General features: G+C 35.3%; 1 protein-coding gene across 1 annotated transcript in view; it reads right to left on the minus strand.

Annotated features, from left to right (window-relative positions):
- The window catches only part of ACYP2 (acylphosphatase 2), a 162,410-nt gene that overhangs the window by 136,071 nt on the left and 4,423 nt on the right, over positions 1-21,916 (minus strand). Inside the window, exons 2-3 of the mRNA XM_081265426.1 lie at positions 10,871-10,887; positions 9,024-9,133 (exon numbers count right to left, since the gene is read on the minus strand). Coding sequence (XP_081121552.1) covers positions 9,024-9,133; positions 10,871-10,887 — 127 coding nt within the window. The remainder of the gene's footprint in view (positions 1-9,023; positions 9,134-10,870; positions 10,888-21,916) is intronic.

Raw genomic sequence — 21,916 nt, forward strand, 5'->3', positions numbered from 1 at the left:
TTGTTTTAACTATTTTAAGTCCAACTTTCTGTTAATTTGCAGCTGAAAACATTCCTGATACAAAACTATAAACTTAACAAGATTTTGACAAATATTTATATGAAGAAAAGCAGATGGAAAGCAGTAAAACAAAGAATGCTTCAGCCTAAAGGCCTGGAAAAATAATTAGAAGCAAATCAGCTCACCCCATGGAAGCCCAGAAGACTCGGGATTTAGAGATACCAGGAACTGCAGAGGATAGCACCTTCAGATTTGACATCTGGAGGACCCCAACAAAGACCCGCTCCCTACTGTTCCTCAAGTTCACAAGTCTACAATTACATGTTGGAAGGTTTCCTTCAACTTCTATTTATTCCTGGCTGTCTGTTTTTATTTGTGACTAAATTACTGACAATATGATTTAAGGAAAGTCTGCAATATGACATAAAAAAGAAAACACTTTTTAAAAAAAGCAAAACATTTTTAAAAATGCAAGGAGAGGAGAGAGAAAAGAAAATGAGCCTAGAGGACACATAAATAATGCAAAAAGCAGAAGAAAATTTCAAAAAGAAAAACACAAGTAATATCCTCAAAGATATTTGAAAAAAAAGAGAATGATATGCTATGAAATGGAGCTGGCTAATATACAGTTACAGAAATAAACAAAAATAATAGAAAGGTTGAAAGACAAAGTTAAGGCAACTTCCCAGAGAATGATGTTAAGAAACAAGGTACAAAAATGTTGAAAATCAGAGGATCAGGTCCACATAGAAGTTCTGAAAAAGAGACTCGAGAAGCGGGGGAAGTGGAGGTCAAAGAACAAACAGTCTCTCAGAGAAAGGGGAAGTCTCAGACCCTCTTGGTAAGAATGTCAATTAGGACAACCATTATGAAAAACAGCATGGAGTTTCCTCAAAAAACAAAACAAAACAAAACTAAACTAGCATTGGAACTACCACATCATCCAGCAAGTCTACTACTGGGTGTATATCCAAAGGAAAGAAGATCAATTATGTCAAAGAGACATCTGCACCCCCATAATCATTGCAGCACTCCTCACAATAAACAAGAAATGGAACAACTAAACGTCCATCAGGTAATGAATGGATCAAGAAAATGTAGTACATATACAGCATGGAATACTATTTAGCCATAAAAAGAATGAAGTTCTGTCATCTACTGCAACATGGATGGAAGTGGAAGATGGTATGTTAAGTGAAATAAGTCAGGTACAAAACACCACAGTATCTCACTTTTATGTGGAAGTGAAAATGTTCATCTCACAAAAGTAGAGAAAAGAATAGTGGTTACCAGAGCCTAGGAATTACATGGATAGGAGAAATAAACTTCTAATGTTCTATAACACAATACAATAACTATGGTGACAAAAATTAGCTGTATATTTCAAAGTAGCTAATAGAGAGGATTTTGGATGTTCTCGTTACAGATGAACAAGAAATGTTTACATCATGAATATACCAATCCTGATCTGACCATTATACATTGTATATGTATTGAAATATCATACTCTATCCCATAAATATGTACAAGTATTATGTGTCAAGTTTAAAAATATATTTTAATATATATTAAATGTATGTTAATATATATTAAATACTAATATAACATATAAACTACTATATGTGTGTACACATACACACACACACACATACATCACTCTCCTCCTCCAAGACACCAGTATTTAAAGTTAAATTAAAATATGTACAAAATCAGGTGATTATAAAAAATGCAGAAAAAGAGGGATAAACTGAGCATCTAATGAGTTTTCTGAGAGGAATAAACAGTTGTAACACACAATCCTTTGCATTCGAGTAACATCAAACCTCTTTTAACATCAACACTAGAATTTTTGGTACTATGCCTCCAAAATTCTGAGCAGATTATTTTTACCATAGAATTTTTTATGACTCAAATCAGTCAAGCAGGAAGGTAAATGATGCAAATTTTCTTTCATGCACTTTCCTTGAAAGAATTCCTTTCTCTTATGGAAAATCATGTTTCTGAAAAATAAGAGAATAAACCAAGAAAGATGTAAACACAAGATCAAGGAAACAGGCGCCTGCCCCACAGAAAAAGGGCAAAGGGAAGCTCCAGAGTGGCAGCTGTGCGGCATATCTAGACCCACACTGGGAGGAGACAGGCCTAGGGGGAATCGCATGATTGACAGGTTATGTGATGCACTTTGATGCTTGAAGGTAAATTTGTTGTGGGGCTTAAAATATATATAGACAGGTACATAGAATTTCAGTTTAAGAAACATAGTAAAATATTAGATGGAACAGCATGAAATTGCTGTTTTACAGGTTTTGTAGGTTTCATTGTCAAATATTGGTAATTCCATATCAGTTACCTGGATTTACAGGTCATTAAATGATGGTGGAAATTTGCTTTAAAATGCTCTAAAGATAACAAAAACAAAAGAAAAGTTGGAGACAAAACAGCATGGTATTGGTACCAAAACAGGCGAGTGGACCAATGGTACAGAATAGAGGACACAGAAACCAACCCACAAAACTACAACTTTCTTATATTTGATAAAGGGGCTAAAAGCATGCAATGGAGGAAGGATAGCATCTTCAACAAATGGTGCTGGGAAAACTGGAAATCCATATGCAACAAAATGAAACTGAATCCCTTTCTCTCGCCATGCACAAAAGTTAACTCAAAATGGATTAAGGAGCTTGATATCAAACCAGAGACAAGGCATCTGATAGAAGAAAAAGTTGGCTACGACCTACACACTGTGGGGCCGGGCTCCAAATTCCTCAATAGAACACCCATAGCACAAGAATTAATAACAAGAATCAACAAATGGGACTTGCTCAAACTAAAAAGTTTTTTCTCAGCAAAAGAAACAATAAGAGAGGTAAATAGGGAGCCTACATCATGGGAACAAATCTTTACTCCTCACACTTCAGATAGAGACCTAATATCCAGAGTATATAAAGAACTCAAAAAATTAGACAATAAGATAACAAATAACCCAATCAACAAATGGGCCAAGGACCTAAACAGACACTTCTCAGAGGAGGACATTCAATCAATCAACAAGTACATGAAAAAATGCTCACCATCTCTAGCAGTCAGAGAAATGCAAATCAAAACCACCCTAAGATATCATCTCACTCCAGTAGATTGGCAGCCATTAGGAAGTCAAACAACAACAAGTGCTGGCGAGGATGTGGGGAAAAGGGTACACTTGTACATTGTTGGTGGGACTGCAAATTGGTGCAACCAATTTGGAAAGCAGTATGGAGATTTCTTGGAAAGCTGGGAATGAAACCACCATTTGATCCAGCTATTCCCCTTCTGGGTCTATTCCCTAAAGACCTAAAAAGAGCATGCTACACGGACACTGCTACATCGATGTTCATAGCAGTACAATTCACAATAGCAAGACTGTGGAAGCAACCTAGATGCCCTTCAATAGATGAATGGATAAAAAAAAAATGTGGCATTTATACACAATGGAGTATTACTCTGCATTAAAAAATGACAAAATTATAGAATTTGGAGGGAAATGGATGGCATTAGAGCAGATTATGCTAAGTGAAGCTAGCCAATCCCTAAAAAACAAATGCCAAATGTCTTCTTTGATATAAGGAGAGTAACTAAGAACAGAGTAGGGAAGAAGAGCATGAGAAGATGACTAACATTAAACAGGGATGAGAGGTGGGAGGGACAGGGAGAGAGAAGGGAAATTGCTTGGAAATGGAAGGAGACCCTTAGGGTTATACAAAATTACATACAAGAGGAAGTGAGGGGAAAGGGAAAAAGAATACAAGGGGGAGAAATGAATTACAGTAGAGGGGGTAGAGAGAGAAGAGGGGAGGGGAGGGTAGGGGAGGGGGATAGTAGAGGATAGGAAAGGCAGCAAAATACAACAGACATGAGTATGTCAATATGTAAATCAGTGGAAGTGTAACTGATGTGACTCTGCAATCTGTATACGGGGTAAAAATGGGAGTTCATAACCCACTTGAATCAAAGTGTGAAATATGATATATCAAGAACTATGTAATGTTTTGAACAACCAATAAAAAAAAAGAAAAGTTGGAGGGATATATGAAACAAGAATGTCAGAAAGTTAACTGTTATTGAAACTGGGTAACTAGCACAAAGGTTTCACAGTCCTGTTCACTCAACTTGTGTAGATGCTAAACATCTCTTAATAAAAAATTGTATTAGGAGAAAAGCATGAAAACACAAAAATGTATAACATTTCAATTTTTTCAAACAGCAGGAGGAATCTCCACTTAGCAATAGTCATATAAAATCCAGTTATAGGGGCTGGGTTGTGGCTCAGTGGTAGCGTGCCTAGCATCCATGAGGCACTGGGTTCAATCTTCAGCACCACATAAAAATAAAAACAATAAAGTCCATCAACAACTAAAAAAAATATTTAAAAAAATCCAGTTATAGAACTAATGAACACAGAAAAAAACAAGGATCAGTTAAAGAACTCATGTATACAAAAGTGGGGAAGGAGACAGAGACAATTTCACATCCCCACTCTACCCCATCCTTTCTAAATTGACTCCACTGATTCTAGACTACACTAGAAAGAGTTTATCCAAGTTGTTGCAATTCCTGAAAAACCCAATGAAAGAACCACTTTTCTCTGCCCATCAATTCTATTCCAGTTTATTATTTTCTTGTCCAATCTAGATTCCAAGATTCGTAATTATACGCACACTTTTGTAAATACCCTGAAGTCCTTGCTCTCTCAGTTCTCTTTGTAACTGGCAGTTTTTTAAAGTAAAGTACAGTTATAATAAGACTATTACTTACCTGTAAATAGTAAATACCAATTTAGTAGTAAATATTTTCTATTTGACAGTAAAATATGCTATATAATAGTTTAGTTGTTGACATCACTGTTGAAAGTTTGAGATCAGGAATATAAGGCACAGATGTCTATTATCACTACTCCTCTTACTCAATATTGCACTTGAAGACCTAACCAGCAGCATGATGAGAAAAAGAAATAAAAGGTAAAAGGATTGGAAAAAGGAGAAATAAAGTTCTCCTATTCTCAGATGATACGTAAGATCAGCTACATAGAAAATTCAAAATAATCTATATACAAATTATTAGCAGCAATAAGTGAATTTAGTAAAGTTGCTGGAAATAAGGCAATATGAATAATTCAACTGTATTTTATACATTAGCAATAAAGAAAAAATAAAATGCTTAAATAGATAGTATTTATAATACATGAAAACTATCAGATACAAGCAGGGAGATATGCGAGGCCTTTATGCAGAAAATTATATCATACTATTTAAAGAACTGAAGAAGAACAAAATAAAGAAGAGGCTTCTTACATTTGGTACATAAATTCTTCCCAAATTTATCTATATACTCAATGCAATTCCAGCAAAATTCCAACAGATTGTGGACCTTGACAACTATATTATAAAACTTACAATGCAAAGTACTAGAATAGCCAAGGCAATCTTGAAAAAGAATAAATTAGAATAACTTGTTTACCAGTTGTCAAGACTTATAATAAAAATACAATAATTAATATTGTGTGGTATTAATATAAGGATAGAAAAACAGACCAGTGAAACAGGATAGAGAATCCAAAAGTAGACTCATGCCTATGACCTAGTTGATCCAAGGTGCTACGGCAAGGGAAAGAACTTTGCTTTAATCTAATTCATCAACCTGTGGGTTCATACCTCACACATATTTATTATGTGTTCTAGTTCACTACAAAAACTTCAAAGAACACATAAATGTATTGATTCAAACTAAAAATAAAAATTGTAAAGTGCTTCTGAATAATGAAGTCAGTTGTTACAAACCACTGGTACAATGAACATAAAGAAACTAATGTGGCACACAAATCAATTATATTAGGTGAAGAGACCAAGTTCTGCCATTAAAAAGAGAAACGTTCACGTTGTGTTAAAACAATCCAAAAAGGACAAAAATACAGAGAATAACATAAAACTTGTAGGAAGTATAAAAAAGAAAGATGAAATGGCAGGGAGCAATTGAACTGAAAAGGATTAAACAAAATAAAAGCAAACATTACAGTCATGTGCTGCATAATGATGTTCAGTCAACAACAGAACATACATATGACGGTGGTCCCAGAAGATTACAATGGACCTGGAGAGTCCTATCACCTAGTGACATCATGCCATAATAACTTCGTAGCCCAATGCATAACATATTTGTGGTGATGCTGATGTAAATAAATCTTCTGTACTGCCACTTGTATAAAAGTCTAGTATATACACAATTATGTACAGCACATAATACTTGATGATAAATAACTGGTACTCATATGTATTTATTATACAATAGTTTTATTGTTACTTTAGAGCATACTCCTTCTACTAATTAAAAAATGTTAATTCCCCCATACAGTGATGCACACCTGAAATTCCAGAAACTCAGAGGCTAAGGCAGGAGGATCTCAAGTTCAGGCCAGCCTGAATAACAACAAGAACCTGTCCAAAATAATAAATATAAAGGGCTGGGGGATATAGCACAGTAGTAGAGCAGCCCTGGGTTCAATCCCTAGTCGTGAAAAAAAAACAGTGAACTATAAAACAACACCAGGTATGCCATGTCTAAGGTCCTGGGTTCAATATCTAGCACTTCAATAAATACATAAGTGCAAAAATTATAAAAAAATCTATGGCAACAAATTTGAAAACCTAGAAAAATTTGGGTAATTTCTTAGCAAAATATAAAAGAATCTAAGCACCACCAGTGGAAAACCCAAAAACACTAATCACCACAGACTAAGTTAGAAATGTGTTTGAAGGTCTACATTGAGATGGTATTAGGACCACATGATTTCATAATTTCTTTCAGCTAATCTAACTAAGAACAATTATTCCAACAATATTTGAATTATCCCAGAATAAATGAAAAGATGGAAAACTTCCTAACATGTTTTATGAAGCCAAAATTTTAACATTAAAACTTGATAGAGTACCAAAAAGAAAACTATAGTCTCATTTATAAATATAGATGCACAAGTTGTAAAGAAAATATTGGCCAAGCAATATTAGGTAATAACTCAAAAAAATAATGCACTGGGGGTTGGGATTGTAGTTTAGTGGTATATCACTTGCCTCATATGTGTGAGGCACTGGGTTCAATCCTTAGCACCACATAAATAAATAAAACAAAGGTATTGTGTCCATCTACAACTGAAAATTAAGAAAAAATAATAACACACTGGAATCAACCAGAGCTTAATTCCAGGAATACAAGTGAAATTCAATGTGATAAAGTGTGTTTATGAAAAACCAACAGCAAACATCTTTCCACTTGGTGAAACAGTAAAACTATTTCAAATAAAATAAAAAACAGACAAAGATACCTGCTATTACTATTATTAATCAACATTGTTATGCCAGTACTACAAATGAAATAAACACTGAGAAAAAAAATACATTATTTTTTACAAATTGCCTAATTATATATATTTAGAAAACACAATGAGGGCTGGGGATGTGGCTCAAGCGGTAGCGCGCTCGCCTGGCGTGCGTGCGGCCCGGGTTCGATCCTCAGCACCACATACAAACAAAGATGTTGTGTCTGCCAAGAACTAAGAAAAAATAAATAAAATATTAAAATTCTCTCTCTCTCTCTCTCTCTCTGTCCCCCTCTCTCTAAAAAAAAAAAAAAAAAAAAAAAAAAAAAAAAAAAGAAAACACAATGAAATATAATTTTTAAAAACTAGTAGAATGGATAATAATAGTTGATAAAGTAACACTATGATGTAAAATAAATACACAAAAAAGTCATTGGACTTTCCATATTCAAGCACAAACACCTAGAAATAGAATTAGGAAAAAATATTCCATAATGAAGCTATCAGTAAAATACAAAGGAGTAAACTTATGTAGAAAAGTACAAAATTTATATGAAGAAAATCATATTAAAGGATAATTTTAAAATCTAACCAAATGGAAAGACATTCATATTCTTATATGGGAAGATATAATAGCATAAAAATGTCAATTCTCTTGACATCATAAAAATGTCCAACTAGAAATTTGGTCCAAAATACAGGCCCAGTAAACACATGCTGCACGACATAGAGTATGTTTAAGTTACCAGAAGAAAATCAAATGTGGAGAGAGGTTTACACAAGGAACAACTGGCATGGAAACCCACCAATCAGAGCTTAAATCAATTAAGTTCTTCAATTGCCCCTTCAATTCCACTGCTTGTGGGACCAGTACTATCACTGCCTTTATAACTCTCTGCCTTATATTACTTCAATGTATAATAAGCCAAAAAGTAATGCTTTTGAAAACTGAATATATTAAGTAATGAAAACAGAGACAATTCATAACCAATAAAATAAAATAAAGTAGGTAATACTGTCTACCTCATAGGATCTGCTGTAAAGATTAAATGAGATATTTTATATAAAGTGCTTAGCATATTCCCCAATATGTAAATGCTGAAAAAAATGATAGCTATTTTTTATTTAAAAAACAAAAGATTACAAAGAACATTAGAAATGATGAAGCTGAAGAGACAAAGCCTTTGAAAATTACATTGTGTCCACAGGACACTATTCCCCATATTACTGAATCTTGTCTCCACTGACTGCAAGGATTCATATGATGGTAACCTGAACACACTCTCATTGACAGTAAAAATAAAGTTGCAAGTAGATATATAAAGCACTTACATTAAAAGGAGATGGTGATCTTTTTGCCTTGAAGATTACTTTAACCACCATTCCAAGGCTATATGCTTCTATCCCAAAACTTCAAATGAGAAATATGTGGGCCCTGGACAACAGGGGAGACTCACCAGAACAAATTCATACAGAATGGGGAGTCAGGCATTTGCCTCTCCTGAGGCCTGCCCCAGGGAAATTCCTAAACAAGAAATTTCACCCTACCTCTGAATTTCTTTGCTAGCCCACCTAGAAATCTGAGTTTGTTTACAATCTACAAACTAAATCTGGCCCATCAGTACTATTCTTATTGTCCAGTGAAATTCACACACATGTTATTAGTCTTATTACTCACATGGAATTGACCTTGTCTTCAGGACCTTGTACTTGGCCTGTCACGGTGCCTTTGCTGGTATTCTTCACCCAGCCAACCACTCCTATTTTCTTAGCTTCACCTTCTGTGTACTGGTTTCAGGAGAAAACAAAAGAGATGAAGTCAATCATGAAAAGTCTGAATTCATAACATATTTTATTCCAATATTCAAAATGTTAACCTGATAATATTTTTATTCTAAAATATAGTCTATGCCAACACTGGCAGAGCTGAACCAGTCACACCTCCATTTAACAGCAAGAACCTTCACTTAAATGGTATCTTCTATTAAATTCCTCTTTCAGAACAACACATTGCAAAAATAGAAACTAATGGTGGAAATTATTTCAGAACCAGTTTCTGTGATGTGTTTTGGGATCTATAAAATTCAGCCACATTGCCCGCAGGCCTGTGGACACTAAAATTGCATCGTCAATCTGATGCATTGTCATCAATCCAAGATTCTCAATCACTGACAAGAAACATCCTGTTGTGATCAACATTAGGCATTCAAGGGCAGGAACAAAAACTAAAACACTTCGAAATTTCCTACAAAAATGAGGGAAAATAATTTTAACAAGAAAATTAAACTATCAAGAACACTAGCCTACACAAGTTGGACTGCAGAATTATCATAGATTAAAAGATTCTGATGGGTTTTGATGGCTCTGGATTTACCACAGAAATGTTATCATTGTTTATAGATAAATTTCTCTTTCCTATGATTCATATATATAGAGTTGTGAATGGACCTTTAGTTTTATTTATTTGTATGCGGTGCTGAGAATCGAACCCAGTGCCTCACACGTGCTAGAGAAGTGCTCTACCACTCAGCCACAACCCTAGCCCCCCCACCCCCCCCCCGTGATTCTTAATAGTTTCTTTAAATTCTTTTCCCAGTTTCAAATTCAGTTATTCTACTAAAAATGAAAAAAAAGAAACATTTTGATTTTGAATTATTTTAACCACATTATTCTAAAAATTCTTGTGGATCCAGTCAACCTGAAGTTTTCAAAACTATGCTCTTCACCTGCTTGGAGGCTAGGCAATCTATACTCCACAGACTCAGCAAGATGAAGCAACACAAGCCAAAATCATTTTATTAATTTTTAATTATTTTTATTTTACTTTTTACTATTTTCTACCAATTTTTGCTCAGATGGATATAGGAATTGGCTCAGAATATAATTCAAGATAATTATGAAAATTGAGACAATCTGAGTTGTGGAGGATGGAGCTGTCAAAATATATAGAGGCTTTACTGTTAGGAAAGTGTTAAAACTAACTCTCAGGGGTTGGGGACCAGAGACCTAATCAAGTGACTCCCAGCAGCAACAGTAGGTGAAAATACAAGCCACAGTTAACTTTTAGGAAAAGAGTATTTTAACAAATAAAAATTTAAAAAGAGAAAAGGAAATAAAATTGCTGAAAACCTGGGAACTGCTTTCATATTCCACACTAGCATTTTTCATATTGCAGTGCTAGATATGCTCTCTTGCCTGGAGCATTTTTCTATCCAGAACACGTGAAAGAGCCCCTACTTTGTACTCAATATATCTGATCAAAATGTTTAATTCAAATCAACCAAGAGAGGTTCTTTTGAAATTCATAGAAAATATTAACTAATAAATAAGAAGGCTGTAATGTTTCTGACTATTTTTAAAGGACAGCTTTAATAAAACAGTAATTTCAAAGAAATTCATATACATCTTCTTTTGCTGTCAAGGGCAGTAAATAAGGAGTAGGCTAGCACTATGCAGAAAATTGCACTGTCTCTGATTAAAAATAACAGGAAGCAAGTGAAAAAATAATAAAGTGTATTGACTTACCATTCTGAAGCAAACACCTGTATAAAAGAAAGATAAAAAGAAATGTCAGCATGTCTACCTTTTAAGAAAAAACTATATTTCCTAACTTAATGTTCATCTATTTATTAGAGGGTAAGTAAAAGATAAATAAAACATTCAATATCTGAATGTATTCAAAGGGCATTGTTCAAAAGTATTCTCTTTAGCCAAACACCGTGGCCAATGCTTGTAATTTCAACAACTAGGGAGACAGGAGGATCACAAGTTCCAGGAGAGTCTGAGTAACTTAGTGAGACCATGACTTAAAATAGAAAATAAAAGGGGCTGGGGATGTAGCTCAGTAGTAAAACACCCTAGGTTCAATTCCCAATACCAAATATATACACACACACACACACACACACATACATACACACACACACACACACACACACACACACACACACACACATATATATATATATATATATATATAGTGTAGGTATATAGATATATAGGTATATATGTATATATATTTTTAAATAAAAAGAGAAAGGGAAGTTTTTGGAGAAATATAATATAGTAACACTCTTTAAGACCAAAATATAATGAAATTCTGAACTACGTTCTGAATCTGTTGTAAAATGCTAAATAGAACAAAATGCTTATTATAAGGACAGTTGAGGATACTTAGCTTAAAATTTACCCATCCTTAGGTTTTAGAATTTTTTTCTTTAAATACAATAACTAAATTCAAGTTTAAATAAACATTTATATTTTCATTTTATTTCTGTTAGTAACTAGAACCAATGAAGCAAATATCAAGAAATTATATTCCTGACCATGACTGGGCTTCAGAAGCTTCAGTACTAATTAAATTAACTAAAATGGAAATAAGCCTTGGAATCTTTACAGTGTAGATTACATTATGTTCATATTTCAAATCATATAGGTTAGGTAAAGTTGCTGGTGCTGGTTATGTTTTCTCCATATAAACTGTGTTAGATGGGGCTGTTCCATATTGATAATTACCATAGTATCTTATACTTCCATTATCCATCCTACAAAACTGTGTGAGTGCCATCTTAGACACAAGTCAAGTAAGCTATGGGATTTCCTATACTAGGTTGTTTGGAACCAAACATTCATACAAGGAGAACAGGGCCCTAATACAGGGGTAAAACAAGAAGCAAGCTGGTTCCAAATTACCAAGGATGTTTGTTTATAATTTGAGACCTGGTAGGAGAAAGGGAAGTCCTTCTTACATCTCTCCTGGGAATTGCAGCAATGATCCTAAACAACAGAGCTCAGGTCATTCTTGCAAATTGCAACTTGGAAGACATTCAATCCAAAAGGATGCATAGAACTGGCTTCTCAGGAATAGATTTGCCCCACAGTTGAGATCCTACCTGAGAATTGGTCAAAATGGGTTTAAGAAGCATCAGGAATATGGCAGGTGCAGAAATACAGAGCTTGTTGAGTACTATTTAGTTTTTATTCCCACCTAGAGCACATGAGAAATTTGGAAATCTTTTTCCAAATTGAAAAAAAAAGGAGTTTAAATTTAGAGGATAGAAGACAGCATAGCAATTAAAAATATTTTTAGAACATATAAACAACTATGGAAGATCCACACAATGGACTACTCAGGAATCAAAAAGAAACACCTATGGATACAAGCAACAATTTTATGAATTACATGTTGAATCAAATGCATTGTGCTAAGCAAAGGAAGCTAGACTCACACATAATGTGTAATCCCACATTCTGAAACAGAAAACAAATTAGTGGTTGCCAACACCTAGGCATGGGGGGACAGTGCTACAAGGAAGCATGAGGGAACTTTTGGGGGGATGGAACTGTTCCTTATCTCAACTATGGTGGTTGTTACATTACTGTATGCATCGGTTAAAACTCATTGAATGTACAGCAAAGAGGGTGAGTGTCACTGAATGTAAATTATACCTTGGTTGAAAAAAAATTAAGAAAAAAAAACATTATGAAGTCACAGGGGATAGAAAAGCTGGTCTCCAAAGAGGCCAAAAGATATTGCTTCTACACACAGCAATTGAGCCTGGTTAGGAGCATATAGAAGACTAGTAGTTTAGATATTTCTATAGTTTTGTAAGCAGATTTATAACAACTTTTCCTGATGGTAGTATATTGTAGTGCCAAATGAATATGAAGAAAATAGAGCAGCCAAGCAATAAAGACAGGAGAGTATCACAAATGGAATTTTTATAGGGCTATAAAAATATTTTTAAAGACACATGTAAAACTTGGAGGAAGGATAAGTGGGAAGTATTGATCGGAAGGAGAATCAGAAAGGCAATCTGCTGTATAGATGGAAGGAAAGACATTAGCTAATAGATGATATAAAAGGAATCAGCAGAAAATTCAAGAAACTTCATGTCAACCCAGACCATATAAAAAAGAAAGACACAACCGGAGGGAAATTCTACAGGCAATAGTCTGAAATATTTCCACTATATGAGTGAGGGGTTCTGAAACACAGTAAGATGCTGACCAATAAGTAGATTGACAGTTTGGATCATGTTCCTCTCCCCATTCCTCAGCAGTAAAAGCTCTGTGTATTCAAATAGCAACACCTGAGAGTTGTTATAGAAAATCAAATCTAGGACTCCTTCTCAGACCTACAGAAACAGAACTTTGTAGGTAATATCCAGAAATATGGTTTTAACATAATTTCCAAATGATTTTTATGCACACTGAAATTTAGAACCAGTAAGTGGCCCCAACTTACAGGAGATATAGAAGAGATCTGGAAAGGGTTTGTTTTCCAGGACAAGGACAGCATCACAAAAATGAAAACCAAAATCTTATAGGGTACTGCACATGGGATAAATCTCCTACTGACTCTGGTCCGAGTTGTGTTGATGATAAGTCATGTACATGCATACTAGTTTTGCCTCACCTGTTTTACAAGTCAGCAACACTACATGAAAGAAACAATAGATGATGAAAAGGCAAAACCCCCTCTCCAGCACCCTACTTGGACCTGGAGTTGTAGCTGCCTAGGCAGCCTGTCTCTTAGATTGCTCCTTCCATCCTTACAACCTATTGCTAGAAATACTGGAGCTGCCCAGAGAGGGAAGATGACAACACACAACACAGCGAAGAGGAACGACCTTTCAGCATATGAATCCCAAACACCCTTCCACCATCTATTCACTGGTGAAAGAAAAACAAAGGACATTCACTTTTTGTGAAGGGGTTGTAAGAATTTTTATCACAGGTATCAAACACAGATATTCTACAAATTATGTATTGTCAGATTAAGGAAATTACCTAAATCAGTCTATTGACAGAATTTTTTTTTACACAGACATAAGCTAGGATTCAGGCAACTCAAATATATTTAATAAGCATACAGTTAGACAATGATTATTCACTTGACAAAAATCATAGTAATTATCTAATTCTAAATGCAAGTAATGAGATGGGTATATAAAACATAGTTCCTGCATCTAGGAACTTAATCTAGTCAAATAGGAGAGGTAGAAAAGCAAACAGGCTGAGTATGATTCCATTGTGTATATATGCCCATTTTTTTTTCTTATGTAAAATCAAATAACTTCCATCCCCTGCTTAAAATTCTCCAGTGGTTTCCCCATGATATTCAAAATGAAATGTATTCGATTACCAGAGTCACTAGGCCCCTTCCTAATGCCTCTACCTTTATCTCTAGCACTCCCTCTCTCTTTATTCCACTCAGACTGCTCCTGGGGACTCCTAGCACAAGCTAAGCACATTCCTCCCTCATGACCTCTGCACTAATTATTCCTTCTGCCTGAGATGCTCCTTGTCTGGGTCTTAATGACTGGTTCCTTCTCATTACTCCTCTCCACACAAATGTCACCTCCTTAGAGAAATATTTCCTGACTAATTTGTCTAAAACAGCAATGCTCCCGTTTCCTGCACACACATACACACATGCATACTATCGATTACCATATGATATTAATATGTATTTATTTATGTATTTTCAAATTCCTGTCTTCAAAATAAACTATTAAGTTCCATGAGGGCAGGATTTTTCCTGTCTTGTTCACCTAGCACCTAGACAAAAGCTAAGTTCACAGTTGTTGAATAAATAAATAAAACTAGCTGATGAATATTTAAGTGTCATACTTAGGTACCCCATAATAATTCATTATTAATATCACAAATATACATATAACCATAATGACTAGAATTTAAATCTGTTTTTAAAATGGTGATGCTAAATATACTGCATTAAAGTTCTGGAAAGAATCTCAATTTTACAAGTAGAACTCTACATAAGTCATAATACATAGTGATTGAATATTATATTATATATATATATATTTATGCATATATGCACACACAACTATAAAAGATAGCAAGAAGTTACTCGATAGTGCCTCAGTTGACATTAGGCATGTACATAACATTAGGCTTATACACAGTGCATATATATATATAACAGATATAACCATGATAACTAAAAAAAGAGAAATGCTTAAGTTGGTTGTCTTAAAGAACCTTCAGGATTTGGGGTGGGAAACTAGAGCAGGATGTGGTTTTCATCATCAATCCTCTTATACTGTTTTATATGTTATAAATTCATGTGTGTATGCTAATTTGATTTAAGTTTTTGAAGTTTTAAATTTTAAAGTGTTTGTAACTATGAATGGTAAGGATACACACATATGTAGTTACTTTAAAAATCTTAAAATGGCAGGGTATAGTGGCACACGCCTGTAATCCCAGTGGCTCAGGAGGCTGAGGCAGAAGGATCTTAAGTTCAAAGCCAGTCTCTAAATAAAATACAAAAAGGGCTGAGGATATGGCTCAGTGGTTAAGTGCCCAAGTACAATCGCCTGTACAAAAAAAAGAAAAAGATATCTTAAAATGGTAGAACTGCAGGATTTAAGTGACATATTTAACTAACCCATAATAATTCATTATTAACATTGCAAATATGCACATAACTATACTGACTGGAATACAAAATGTTATTATTTTAGGCAGTGACAGATGGAAAAAAAAAGACTGAGATAAATCATATATGAAAGATTCAACATGTATTTAATAGAGATTTCGGTTGCCTTGGTTATAGATTTAATGTTTTCAGGTTGAAACCCTGGAGATCACAGTCTTTCTGTAATATGTTCTTTGGGGTCACTACTTGAGAAAGAATACCAAATGTAATAACTATGTTTTAACATTACTTAATATATAAATGCCTATGGCACATACAGATTATTTTCCCTTCTTCCTAAAAGAATTCTGTTTTACCTGGAGGCAGCAAAGTGACCTTCTATGTTTCCTAGTCATCCTTATGGCAGGGGTGGCCTTGTGAGAGGTAAGCCAAGTCACTGCCTGAGGCTTTCAGAAAAGCTCTTCTGCAGGGACTGACCCAGCCAGGGGTATTTCATTTGCCTCTCTTTGCTGACTGTGATGTGAATATAATGATTAGAGTTATGGCAGCCACCTTGAAACCATGAGGGAAAGGCTCTGGCCCTAACTTCCTAAAAGATTGTAAGTGTCAGAAGATGGAGGAAGAAGTGAGTAGGGGTGGGGAATGGAGAATTCAAGAGACTGGAGAGAACAAGCCTAGGGGTACACAACTAATCCCAAGTACTGTGGGGATGAGTGACTGAGGGAGGAGGATCCAAGTTCAAGGCAGAGCCTGGGCAACTTTGAAAGACCCTGTCTCAAAATAAAAAATAAAAAGGGTTAGGGATGTAGCTCAGTGGCAGAATTCCCCTGGGTTCAATCTCCAGTACCTCAAAAAAAAAAAAAAAAAAAAAGAGGAGGAGGTATTCTTTTGGGGGTGATAGATCTGCTCTGGAAATAGATAGTGGTAATAGTTGTGAAGTACTGTGAATATATCAAAACGTGCTTTGTATTTAGTGTTATATGAACCATATTTCAATTTTTTTAAAATCACATACACGCAGCAGAAAACAGGATTGTGATGTAGTCATTCCTCTCTCTATCTGTAGAACAGGATCATTATTCAATTTTGCTCACCACAAAATCTCCCTTATTTTTACTACTGTTCCACACCAAAAAACAAATCAAAATAAAACAAAAAACTCCACAGTGCAGATCATCTTGAAGTACTTTAAACAGAACCGAATTTTCCCACACTTTAAGATTTATTTCTGTAGAAAAAGCCTTTTGCTCCCTAGCATTAGTTCCTTCCAGGAGGAGGATTATCGATTAGTGTGACATTTCTGGCCCACCTTCTTCCCTGCCCCTGATTCATTCCCAGGGACATGTAGTGACTCATCCATTGGGTAAATTTAGCAGGAGAAGCATGCTTCCTCTTCTTCCTCCTGCTGGGAGCAAAGTATCCACAGGGATCATACTTTTTTCTGTCCTAGAGTAGCCCTGCCTATGCCCAGTTGGGTGTATTTAATTCTGCAGTACAGGTTATTATAAAGTTCACTTACCTGCAGATATAGGCCACACCCTCCAAAGTCTGCTTTACTTTTTGTCTTCCCTGTCAATAACTCACATAATGAAGATGGGTGCTATTTACTGGGCCCCTTAAACAATACCCCTTATTTTAAATTCTTAACAAGGAATGTGTGTTAAGGGGTTTTAAGACTCCAGACCATTAACTTTGCAAAGCAGCAAATCATGTGGGAATCAACCATTCAAAGCACCATAGCACGCTTGGAATTTTCCAGAATCTTTCTGAAAGTCCTGACCCCTAGTTTGATGCATACTGTGCAATCCAGAGACATCTACATAGAAAGAAAAGGTGGACATGGAGACATATTTTCTGCAGTTTATCAGAGCAAGCTGAAACAGACACTCTTAGGTCAAGGCCTCTGCTGAAAAAGATGCTTCTGTGAGTTTTCAGGGCCTCCCGCGCTGCTTCCACCTCGCTTGCTAAAGAGAAGGGAAGCTGATATGACACACAGCTCTGGAAACTGGGACAGATATTAGCCCTTTCAGTCATAAAAGACTCAAGCACAGTATGTTGCTCAGTCAAGACTCAGTCAGCAGCAACTGTTCCTCACTTTGTGGAAGGACGGATCAGTGGGAAACCTGACATGAATATTTGCAAAGCAAATACACTTTAAATCTACAAAGAAGCGTTGATATTTAAAGAAACCATATGATGAATTTTAAATGTCAGCAGCCTTTCATGTAAAATCAGATTTTCATATTGCAATGTACCCCTCCATCCTGGGCTCTGACTCAATTTTGAATTCAGGAAGTGATCTAGCTGCTACAAAGCAGCCCTTAATGATTTTTACTTTTTTTTACTTTTTTTTTTAAGAGAGAGTGAGAGAAGAGAGAGAGAGAGAGAGAGAATTTTTTTTTAATATTTATTTTTTAGTTCTCGGCGGACACAACATCTTTGTTGGTATGTGGTGCTGAGGATTGAACCCGGGCCGCACGCATGCCAGGAGAGCGCGCTACCACTTGAGCCACATCCCCAGCCCCCTTAATGATTTTTAAACATCCATAATTGTTTAAAATCTTTCCTCACATGTAATAAAATTCTGCCTCATTTGACCTTTCCTCATGGTCTAGGGTCTGTTCCCTAGAGCCACACACGATGACATCTTTGCAATAATTGAAAGAGCCATCATGCTACTGTTTTCTCTAAGAGCTAACTGTCCCCAAGCACTTCAATTTAATTCAAGACACTTTTGAAGTCTCCACTAGAGGCACAGCCCTCTAGGAGATATAAAAACAAGCCACCAGCTTGACCTTCAAAATCGTACCCTTTTTGTCTAGTGAGAGACATAGCCATGTACACAAATAACTGCAGCAGAAAACAGAATGGGTGGAAGAGAAGTAAAACCAAGAAGTACAATGGAACTATTAATAAAATGCTGTAGGAACAAAGAAGCCAAGAGAGAATTGGAGTCAACCAGGCATATGTTTTTTGACTTTAATGTACTTAAATTTTCAACCTCTAAAAAAACAGCTTTTCTATTTTCCTGTGCACATAAAGAAAAATATGTACATTCAAATTATGTGCTGAATCCATTTAATTACTCATTGCAGTTTGTATTTTAAGCTCTTTAATAAAATTTCTATTTATATCAGGACTTCAATAAGCTACTTGCATTCTAAAACTGAATTAATAGTATCAAAAACAAACTTGAATTTCTAAGGCACATGTCAACCAACAGATTGCCACAATGCTATTCTTGGAGTGTCATTAATATTGACCTGAGAGCTGGTAAAGCATCAAAGTATCTGTAGACAGTTAAATCAATTTCCCTTTCAAATTTTCAGACTGCATTATTCTAGATGTGAATATAACTACACATCCAGAGAAATATGATAAGCCAGGCCATAGCTACAAATACTTTAAGAACATAGGTTCAGTCCCCTATTCCACTAACCCTGTTCCCTGTTCCCAAAGCTCCCAATGCAACAGAAGTTGGTGGGGGTCTTGGGGAAGAGCTTCTCAAGAATATGGAGATTTTACCAAAAAAAAAAAAAAAAAAAAAAAAAAAAAAAAAAAAAAAAAAACTCCTTTGCTCTCCTTTATCCATTAGCCAGAGGTATGTACTTAATACTTTCAATAAATGTTAAATAAGACATAACTTTCTGCAGTCTTACAATAAATTACCTTTATGTTCACATTAAAAAAAAAAAAATGAGATAGAGCCAGGCATCATGGTGTATGTCATAATCCCAGCTACTCAGGAGGCTGAGGCAGGAGAATTGCAAGTTCAGGGCCAGTCTCAGCAATTTAGCAAGACCCTGTCTCAAAAAATAAAAAGCTGGGAACATTACTCAGTAGTAAGGTTGGGCTGAATCTTTAGTACTAAGAAAAAAAGGAAGGAAGGAAAAGAAAGAGAAAGTAGAGAATGGAAAAGGAAGGGGAGAAAATAGCTGGACAGTGGAGAAACCTGACAAATGCTATCTCAGCCAGGTGATCAAAGTCAACATAACAGCTGTAAGTTGTTATGTACCCTTGACATGGTGTGATGATAATGGTCTTCTTCCCAATAACCCATAAACCCAAGTCTTAGCATGTCAAAATACCAGACCAATTCTAATTGGAGAGCAATCTACAAAGTACTTGACTTCAAAGTACTCTTTAAACTGCTAAGGTCATCAAAAACAAGGTTAAGTGCTAGGCTCTGTGGCATATACTGTAATCCCAGCAACTCAGGAGGATTGCAAATTCAGGGCCAGCCTCACCAACTTAGTGAGAACTTGTATTAAAAAAAAAAAAAGACTGGGGGCCGTAGCTCAGAGGTAAAGCTCCTCTGGGTTCAATCCCCAGAAATTAAAAAAAAAAAAAAAAAGACAAGTCTGAAAATATCATAGCCTAGAAGAGTCTAGGGAGGCGAGACAATTAAATGTAACAGGGTATCCTAGATGGGATCCTGGAACAGAAAAAGGACATTACATAAATTAAGAAAATCCAAATCAAGTATGGACTTGCCTTAAAAATAATGTATCAAGCTAGGTGTGGTGGCACATGGCTATAATCCCAGTTACTCTGGAGGCTGAGGCAGGTAGATCTTGAGTTCAAAGCCAGCCTCAGCAATTTAGTGAGGCCCTAAGCAACTCAGGGAGACCCTGTCTCTAAATAAAATACAAAAAAGGGCTGGGGATATGGCTCAGAGATTAAGCGCCCCTGGTCCCCCCCCCCCCAAACCAAAAAAATAATGATGTATCAATATTGCCTCATACCAGTTATGTTGTCTCCATACTATCTTCTCAATTTTTCTAAACAAAAAGTTTATTTTTAAAAAAGTAAAGGAAGAAGCAATGGAAAGCAGCAGTAGTCAAAATGATTTATATGCAGACTTTGAGGATAAGCCTAAGAAGCTAACTATTTGTAATTTGTAATGTGTAAATGTGTTTTCCTGAATTTTAAACAGCCATCTTATAAACTACATATTGAAATTCAATACATTTGAAAATAAGGGCTGTGTATTTGAAAGGGAGAGTGCAGTGTGTTTGCCCTCTAGAATATTCTGTCACCAAGGGTATTTTAAATTCAAACATTCCAAATAGAAATATATCAACACACATTGTTTTAGTTGTGAAATACTTTCTGTGTTGAACTCCAGTAAGCCAATTTAACTCAGTGGTCACTTTTCCATATAAAAAAGTTAAATCATTTTCCATTTCATTGAATTTTCATGTCATTTAATCTATTTTCACTGGGAATGCTTTCCATGTAAATATTTTTTAAAATATATTTTTAGTTGTAGATGGACATGCTCCTGTTATTATTATTTTTTTTTAATGTGGCGTTGAGGATTGAACCCAGTGCCTCACACATGCTAAGCAAGCACTCTACCACTGAGCTTCAACTCCAGCCCTCCATGTAAATATTTTAATGACAATTTGTCAACCATATTTTGTCCATATTAAATGTTCCCAAGTATACCTTCTTCCACTGTGAATTCACTTTCTTTCTTTCTTTTTTTTTTTTTTTTGTGGTGCTGGGGATTGAACCTGGGGCCTTGTGCATGGGAGGCAAGCACTCTACCAACTGAGCTATATCCCCAGCTGTGAATTCACTTTCATAGTCATTATTTCCATCAAACCAATTTTCACCAAGATTTTATTATCCTATGGTTTTAAACTAAAAGTTAATTTTATAATGTTCTTTTCATTGTTTATATTTATTATGTTTGTTTATCTATTTATTTATTTATTGTTGTAAATGGACAGAATACCTTAGTTTACTTTTATGTGGTGCTAAGGATTGAACCCAGTGCCTCACACATGCTAGGCAAGAAATCTGCCACTAAGCTACAGCCCCAGCCCTTCATTATGTTTTATATTATTAAAACAAAAATTTCATTTTTGATGATTTATAGACACAATCACTTCTTCATAATCATGACTTGAATAAAAGGCCAATGGTTTATATTTGTTTATTTCTTATGCAATCACAAGAAAAATTGTAAGCAATTTTAAGAAACAAAGAACTATATATGGAAACAATGACAGAGAATGCCAGCAAGTGAGAAAGAGAAAAGGGGAGGCTGCAGTGTTTCTGGGTGTGCTGTGCTTACTGACCAGGTCAAACTTCCCTACAGTCAAAATGACAGTCCAAACATCCTGAGGGGCATCTGGAATGATACAAATGAT

Source organism: Spermophilus citellus (assembly GCF_964194105.1).
Source record: "Spermophilus citellus genome assembly, chromosome: 13".
NCBI lineage: Eukaryota > Metazoa > Chordata > Mammalia > Rodentia > Sciuridae > Spermophilus > Spermophilus citellus.